The sequence below is a fragment of the Azolla caroliniana genome, unplaced genomic scaffold, assembly GCF_043228905.1.
Source record: "Azolla caroliniana isolate FFs.n. ecotype wild unplaced genomic scaffold, voAzoCaro1.0.p SCAF_8, whole genome shotgun sequence".
NCBI classification, from domain to species: Eukaryota; Viridiplantae; Streptophyta; class Polypodiopsida; order Salviniales; family Salviniaceae; genus Azolla; species Azolla caroliniana.
In genome coordinates this window covers 19,334,710-19,343,794 of record NW_028230443.1, presented here as the reverse complement: position 1 = coordinate 19,343,794, position 9,085 = coordinate 19,334,710, and the positions used below count along the sequence as shown (strand labels likewise).

The 9,085-nt window shown below is 40.6% G+C and overlaps 1 protein-coding gene across 1 annotated transcript; it reads right to left on the bottom strand.

The window, feature by feature from the left end:
- Positions 1-333: 333 nt before the first annotated feature.
- LOC147861268 (uncharacterized) lies at positions 334-8,165 on the bottom strand (the record flags this gene model as incomplete). The annotated part of the gene is made up of 14 exons (XM_087323357.1): positions 334-1,137; positions 1,246-3,220; positions 3,301-3,486; positions 3,555-3,752; positions 4,397-4,487; positions 4,590-4,653; positions 4,788-5,088; positions 5,482-5,553; positions 5,638-5,689; positions 5,784-6,174; positions 6,296-6,545; positions 6,728-6,864; positions 6,948-7,028; positions 7,838-8,165. Coding segments are annotated over 14 exons (4,218 nt in total), but the record flags the coding sequence as incomplete, so codon positions are not given.
- Between the last annotated feature and the right edge of the window lie 920 nt (positions 8,166-9,085).

The window sequence follows — 9,085 nt, the reverse complement described above, 5'->3', positions numbered from 1 at the left end:
AAAACTCTTGGCATGAACACAAACTGGGTCGATTTCATTTGAATCATTTTCATATATATATGTTTTTCTTAATTCTTCCAAGTATGTATATATATAATCAGAGATAAAACAGTCTACGATTACTAATGGCATTCAAATCATCAGTTACTTGATCTCCTTGTCAAATATAAACAAAACACTTTTCCCTCAGCATTAAACATAGCAAATGCTAATTTAGTTAATGGTTTATCATATACAAATACTAACCTTAAGTGTGATTGAACTACACATGGAAAACATATGTTTAGGTATTTGCAATTAAAAGAGCCGAATGACATTTTGCAGAAGATGTAATTGGACAAATCATAATAGCAGTATAATAACAAGAAAATGAACTTTCCATGGTTTTCCACAAGTCCAATGATATGGTTATCTTGTATTTAGTAAACGTTTCTTTGTAAATTGTGTTCAAAAGGCTCTTATATTCGTAAGAACTGTCTCACAAAGTAGTAACATAACTACAAATATTCACTATAATCATGTATACGTATGATCTGGACTCTGAACTCCACACCAAGATAATTACACTTCTTGAAGAGGTATCAAGTCCGGAATCCAATGGCAATGGCAATGGACACAAGTTATACAGATTTTCAAGCTAAAGCAAGCTGCAATGAGCTGTCGTTTACAAGGTTGACCACTTCATCTCTGCACACCTCATTAGAATTGTGCAAAAATGTACAATCGGGCCATACATCACATGCAAGTATTGCAATCCTTCCTGAATGCTTTCTTGATCCAACACATACATCAGCTAAATTTTTTAAGTCCAGCATCAAATTACAGAGGACTGCTTGAAAGCCAACTACTTATTATACAAGGTCACTCCAAACATCAGTATCCATCATTGATCGCCGCAATCCAATCCTTCGAAAATTGAAACTGAGACTCTCCAACCAGGTTGCATGTTGTGACCCTGAGGATGATGATGAATGATTTCATCCACCAAAATATCTCACTAATAAGTCTAGTTTTTGTGTAGCTTGATAGCTGCTGCATATATCAATCATGAAGGGGCTGAATTCGCAAGAATTGCAGGCTGTGGAGGCGAGGAAGAAGAAAGATACCTTACATTGTTCAACTCTTTGTTTGCATCACCTGTTACAATTTAACAAGTAAAGGTATTATAATATAAGACTCAAATTGGTCAGCAATGAGACGCCCATTAAATAATTCCCTCATCACAATACTATTGCAAAAGCTTACCCATTGCTTTGGAAGCTAGTTGCACGAAATGTGATGTACTGTGGGAGCCACTCTTTACTTGACCTGATACTACTGGAAGGGTCGCGGCTGTTCCTAGCATATCAGCCATTCGATTTTCAGAACATGAAGACTGTGGACCAGATCCTTTACATTGGTCTGCTATTTCAGCACTAACACTTAAACCTGACACAGCACTCCAGTTCCGAGCATTGAAGACCATGCCATTCTTATCTAAGGAAGCAGGTGGATTCAAAACAGAGTAATGAGCATAACCATGAGAACCTTGAGAACTTGGCTGATAATGGTGCACTACCGGTAATGGAGAATTCTGTTGTGAATGCTGCTGACGGAAAGATTGTGATTTTTGTGGTGACTCTTGTTGCTGGAATGGCAGTTTGTACACAATTTGCTGTTGTTGCTGGTGAGTATAGACCCGATTCTTACTTCCAATCTGTGGTGACTGAACTTCATTGCCTGACTCTTGTTGAAGCTGCAATGTACTCTGCCTTCTCTGCTCCACAGAAGCTTTAACAGACATGGCAAGCCCACTATTCATTTGCAAAGTACTCTGCTTTTTCTGCTCCACAGGAGCTTTAACTGGCATACCTTGCCCATTATTTACCGGCAAAGACATACCTGCAAGACTAGGCGCTGAAATTGTCGAGGATGCATTCCCTTTTCCAGTTGCGGGGCTTTTTGATGAAGTGGTGCTTATTCCAGATTTTGAAATAGGTGACAACTGCTTATTGATCATGGAAATATTTACAGATGACTGTGTAACACCTCTCAAAGGTGTGGACGAAACACCACCTAGATTTATGTGTGGTAGCTGCACTTCTCTTTTAGACAATGTTGAACTTACTGAAACTGGTGGCTGAACAGCTTTCCCAGGGGGTATTTTCTGCATACCTTTTGCAGCAGTTGAATTACTATGTTTTACACCTTGGTTTGAAGTAGGTGTTGTAGGTCCAGAAAATAGAAGGTTTCGTTCAAGTATGATATGTGCATTTGGCCTTGTGAAAATAGCTGCTCCCTGAACACCTTTTGCACAATCTGCATCTTGCTTCGATGGTTGATTCTGCAATAAGGAGCCTTGTCCAATTTCCAGACAAGTTCCTGAATTAGAACTTAGTTCCTCTTTAGCTGGAACTCTGACACTCAATGCACCCCCAAGTCTGTTCGGAAAACCTTGTATAGAAATTGAAGCAGCTTCCCTGTCTGGTCTAGAAAGGTGTGTAGAACGGCCCACTTGTTTTGTCTTGTCTACACAGGAGTCACGTCCTTTCAATGAGTACGACTGATCATTGACTGATGAATTCTTAGATAAATTCCTTTGATATTGCTGGCTAGAGCCTCCATAAGCATGCTGCTCTTGTAAATGAAATCTAGAAATTTCAGGAGACCCTGTTAGAGAGGTTATCCCCAAAGACACTTGTTTGATGTTCTGTGAAGCAAAGTGCTTCTGTTGCATTGAACCTGATGATAATGCAGGATTGTGACCGTCAAACAGATATTGAGATTTCCCAGCCTGATTTTGCATTGAACTTGCCTTTAGAGATACACCTTGATCATGGGAGAGCATGTCAGGTACATCGGATGCCAGTATTGATGATGTCAGACATGCATTAAGGTTCGGCAAATTAGAAGAGACATTTTTTTGCAGCCTGCTTTCTGCTGTTGAAACGCTTTCAACACAAACTGTGTTGCTGTCCTTCTCTGAGTGAGCTCCAACATGATGACTAGAGCTTCCTACGAGAATTTGTGGCTGCTGTGATTGTGATGGCGAGTTAGGAGTACGATGAACCTGATGTTGTGGCATTAAAATTTGAGATGAAATTGAGTGTGCTAGATTGCTCCCCGTTTGTTGCTTCTGAGTTGGGGATGCATTGGTACCTTGTTGAGGCAAAGGGGGAAGCTGTGAAATAGGGGGCATCAGATGTGGTGGGAAGAAAGGAGCGTTGAAAAACTGAGCTGCCTGTAGAATTGGTTGATAATTCAAACATTTATTACACTTATTCTCATTACAACAGACCAGCTATTATCGCAGAAGTTTACCTGACCAGGTACACCATTGAATGGAAATGGGAAGGAAGCAAAGCCATTTGTCTGCATCATAGCCTGCATGTACTGGGCATGACCATTTGTGGCATTTCCAATTAATGTGCTGATGCCAGCAGTGCTAGCACTCACTACTTCAGATGGAGCATCTTGATCAAGAGTGTAGCCATATGAAGGTTCACACTGAAAATAAACAAAGGTAAGCAAAATGTTCCTGAGATAGGATGAGAAAAATCAAAAACTAAATATACCTGTTGTTTTGGAGCCTTGGCCATGATATCAACATAAGCTCCCCCAAGTTTTTCACTATCAAACATGCTTACATGGGACATATTCAGATTGTAAGGAGTAGATCTGCAGAATGCTGCCGACCATAGAGAATGCCTAGATATCTGTTGTTCCCGATGTATATAATGGGCCAAATATACATGTGTTGCACATCGTTTCACCTGGGGAACCAAGGATAAGACCACTGAATGAGGAACCGAGGATGAATAACAGACATCATTGTTAGATCAAGAAGTAGAATGACCTGATATTATACAAAACCATATCGTGGTATGCTAGTATCTAACCTAAGTAAGACAGCCATGCACATCCATCCTGTTAGCATGAAGATGAAAGAAGCATGTACTAGCAGCATGGAGAAGTACAGAAAATAGGAAGAGCAACAAAGATGAAAACATATGAATAAGGAGATATTTGGAATAAACCCAATAACTGTTGAAGGGTAAGAAAGCAAGAAAGAAGAGAGACTATGATAATTACTAAAACTGCAGCCATTGTCTCATATAAAACATTTTATCTCTCCCTGTAAATCAAGGAGTAACCTAGTCCATTAAACCCACATAGAATATCTGCATTCTCAAACATGAAATTGCAAATCCTAGGAACTAAACCCAAACTTTGTAATAAAGCAAGCATTTATAATCCCAGGGGTTTTCACAAACACAGGTTAAACCAAGTCCATACACTTCCGAACAATTCACATCAAGACTGAAAGATAGATGAAAATGTGGAAGCTCAAGGACTGAAATACCAAAGCAAAATGAGAATGCAACCTCAATTCAACTGCATTAAAACAAGAAGCTACCTGCATGGTTGGATGTGTTGTTTTAAGATCTAAATTAGGATTTGGAAGCAACACACCACCAGCCCAAAGCATCGCTCCTGATTTATAGTATCTAAAAGGCATAACCAAAACATTTTAGGATTGTTTATATGCTAAATTTCATGGCTTTATCATGGGCAACCACAAAATTAAAAAAATTGAGTATTAAACATACTCCATATATGGCAACCCACTCATCGAGTCTCCATGTGATGATACAGGAACATTTGAGCTCACAGCTGTTGGCACAGAAAGCAGGAATGTCAGTCTTAAAACTTTTAATTCAAGGCAATTTCCTTTTCAATTAATTTTTTTTATTTAAAAACTAAATATTACACATTCAATTTTAAAGACAACAATGCTGCTGACTAACCAGTTTCACAATTCTGAAAGTTGGAGACGTTTTTTATAGATTTCTTTTCCTTCTCCTTTATCATATCCTTCTCCTTCTCCTTCTCTTTCTCCTTTCCCTCGTCCCCTTCTCTTTCTCTTACTCTTGAAGAACCAAGTTTCTCATTTCTAAAACGTTCATGCATCTGAGTCGTGGCCTCCTGTTTCTGCTCTTGCATGCATCTATCAGCCTTTTCCTCCAGTTTAGTTAACCCACCATCAGAAACAGCACCCTTCAAAGCCTCCTGTTTAGCTGAGGTTTCTTCTGTGCAACTTGATTTGACCTGCAACATCAAGAGAAGATTATGACTTCCACGTGATTGAGACATAATGCAAGCTTGATGCCCTCTAATACAAAATGATATTCCTTGATATTTCTTTCTAATAATCAAATATGAGGAACATGAAAAAAACAAAGAGTTATCTACGTGTACCCTGGCAGTTAGGTTCTCTAACACCATTAGCATAATGTATAGACTCGGGGAATAAGTAATGGGCCACTTCTTATTACAGATTATATGTAATGTCATTGACTATGCTTGAATGCTGGCTGGCAGCCCCCCCACCTCTCACCTTCTGTCTCCAGTTGACTATTAATTTAAACATCGGTCCTACAAAATAACCTTACTTGTGCTACGAATATGTGTTCATAACCACATGCCACAATTTGTACTCACAGGAACATCAGTAGACTGTTTTTCTGAAACAGGTGCATTTTCTTCAGCTGGAAAGAGTTTCCCTGAAGGGACCTGGCAATAAGAGTATATTCCTGTCAAGACTCATTGCGCTCATGTGAATATGTCATTCATATGTTGCAATAAGAGTTTGCTTACCACAATCTTACACTCAACAATGCTTTCATGATTATGAACCATGCCAGATGCCCTACGCACAGAAAAGAAAAAGCAATCATTAGTTTAGAATCCATATGGTTAAACCTTTGCATGCTTGCATTAACAAGATTGACATTCCTCCATACTTGCTCAATAGCTCTTGTTTCATAAAGTTGTTTGCTTCCATCGACTTCATCATTGATGAATCAGATAGTTGATTTTCAAACTGTTGATCCCTGCAGTTTTCCAGTTTTGGTATTTTGGCTTCTCCTTGCTTTCGTAGACTTTGTATTCTCAGCTCTTCATTGCTATGTGTCTCTAAATAAGACTCAGCAATGCTTTTAATAGTCTTGGATCGATTTGTGGCAGAGTCAGCAGATAAATCATGTGTCTTCTCTACTACAGAATCTGGTTCAATGCCTCCCACTGAAGTATTTCTTAACTGAGAAGGATTATCAAAAGTGGATGTCGATTGGATGGGTTCATAACCTCTTTTCTCTTCTTGCTTTGCAGCTCTCAGCCGCTTCCTTTTAAGTGCTGGAGTAAAGACAACACCCATAGTTGAAGACTAATTTGTTAGTCACAATTATCAGTACATAGAAGGAAAAACATTGAAGACTAATTTGTTAGTCACAATCATTAGTACATAGAAGTATACCTTCAGCAATAGGACCAGCAGCCTCCTTTGCATGGGGAGAGCTATAATCTGCAGTACTATGTTTGCCTGAATTATGAATAGTTGCTGAAACAACTGTAGAAGATGGCTTAGAAGGAGAAGAATCTCCCCTCGCTTGTGCCTTTGCCTTCGGCCCCATTGCCTCTAATTGTGACGCCATACCACTGGCAAGGACAAAAAGTGCCTCTGCAACTTCTGCTTCCTGATCTGATATTGTTAAAGACCCACAAACCTGCAAACAGGCAATATAGACAATGACTACCCATCACGAAACTGAGTCTTAAATCATAGCCATTTATGTGAAAGTCTTGAAGAGATTAGTCATCTCTGTTGGTCGGTGTACTTTATTCATTTGTATATTCAGATATTAAGTACTTCTCATTACAAAACAATCAGTTAAAGAAGCACGCTTACCCCTGGCCTTCTTCCAGGTTCCTGGCGGAGATTGGGAGAGGACCCACCTCCATTCTGGGATGATTGAACAGTAAGAGGAGACTTTCGTCGGCGAGGGTTGTCTGTTAGAAGAAATTCTTCATCTCTCCTTGAAATGGCTGCCAAAAACAACCCATGTAACTGTTTCCTAAAAAGTAGCACAAAAATTACTACCATAATGACAGAAAAGAATGATTATTACTCGTAAATCTGGAACTCGAGGACATTGAAGATCTTGCTTTTCGCGGTATATAGGGTATATCCATCACAAACTCATCTCCCTGCAAACCACAACATTATGAGACCCCAGAATGAATAAGCACTCAAAATTTTCTAGCCAGACATGCGCAAAAACAGAAGCACAAGAAGGTTTAGACTGCAGTAATCCCACTTTTCCTCATGATTCCCTAAAGTAATCAACAGTCCCATACGTCAACTCCAGCTTTGCTTGGATGTAATAGAAGAGTGTGCACTCATTTCTGTGTCCTCACATTGGTCAGCATACATACGAGCTTCAGCAGACAAGGCTCCACATATCTAACTGAGAAATTTCAGGAAATTTCACCATGGGGATTGACTGCGCCTAATTTACCTCATATTTATTTCCCCCAACAGTGTTCAACATTATGTGCTTTTGGAGGCAAGGCTCTGCTTATCTAGCTGCTTCGCAGAGAGTACTTAATATATTGTGAGATTCTCAAGGTGAGGCTTCACATAACTAACTAGGCAGGTTCTGCCATATGCTACAGGAGCTCATAATGTACGGTCTGAGCCCGCAAAATGGGCAGGAATAACGAAAAGTGTTCTTGCTAGTTTCGATTCAACAAAAAATGGCCGGAAATGTAATGCAAAAACTGTATTTGTTAGGTCTGGCTCTGCAAAACAAAACAAAACAAAAAAAGAAGCAGAAACATTAGTGAAAAAAAATGTCTAAGATTTCTATCATCAGTCTACATTCTAGGCAGTCCACGCTTGTGCTTTTGTGTGTGTTTTTCCCTTCATATGAACTCCATGTCAGGCATCAATACACTCATGTGAAATCCATGTTGAGGTATCAGACCATTGTTCTGCTTAAAATTATACATACCTTCTTCATTTGAACTCTGCCCTTTCCAAGCCTTTGAAGCAGGAGTTGGGGCCGAGATTCGCCATTCTCTAAAGCCAGAATTTTGGTTTCTTCTATGGTGCTATCTTCTTCTACAGCTCCTGCTACTGCTTCTTCTGTGACCTTAGAAGAATGGTGTGGCCTTTGTATTGGATTAGGACGAGAATGTTTCCTTTTGTGTTGCGATTTGGAAGAAGGAGGTCCAACATGAGCGCTATTCGCTTTTTCTTTCTTAGATCTTTCCCAAGTCCTTCTTTCTGTGGAATCCTCTTCTTCTGTCCTTTCTTCTTCGTCATCTGCAGAAAATATTGCGAAAAAAATCAATTACAAAAGAAGAAAGGAGAAAGAGTTGTATCCAAATGAGGAAAGAAGAAGGATCGGTGTAATGTCATTGTGCGAAACTTGACTGAGAAGAGAAGAGATCTTTGTATTGGAAGCAAATCAGGAGAAGCCATGGAGATCCTTGGCAGGAAGAAGGATTGGAGCAGAGGAATGAAACGAGCAGGAAGAAGGAGGGGAAGCGGAAAAGGAATGAGTGAAACCTACCTGATACAATATCCTTCATTCCCATCGCACCTCCACCTCGCCGAACGTCTCTGTTGCGGTCCATGAAGGAAAAGGAAACCCTAACCCTAACTCCAAATTCCCCAATGGACAAGAAGACCAGGAGGTGAATCTGGAGAGAGAGAGAGAGAGAGAGAGAGAGAGAGAGAGAGAGAGAGAGAGAAAGTAGCAAACAAGAAGGGAGGAGAAGGAAGGAATTAATACAAGGAAAAAAGAAGGTTGGGAGAGGAGCTGCTTCTTCTTCTGCTGCTCCTGCTGAGAAGAAGCTTCACGAGAGGTAAGATTCACAGAGACAGAGACAAAGAGAGACAGAGGAAAGGGCAAGATGGGAGCTTATCTGGCTATGGCGGATAGAGAGAGAGAGAAGAGAGAGACACAGAGAAAGAGAAGAGAGAGAGACAGAGACAGAGAAGAGAGAGACAGAAAGAGAGAAGAGAGAGATCTTTGCTTTCTTCGGACCAGCAATCGGACGGCTGAGATCTGGGGCACGCGCCTCTCCGCACATCTCCGCCGTCCATCGCTTCCGTGGGCCCGCGTCTCCTGCCACGTAGACTGCCACGTCGGCTGTCACGTCATCCGACCGGGCCTCATCCCGAGGCAAAGCCGAAGCTCCGGCTCGGGATTCGGCTCCTTTGCCTCGGATCCCGAGCCTCGGCGCCCAGACTGACTTT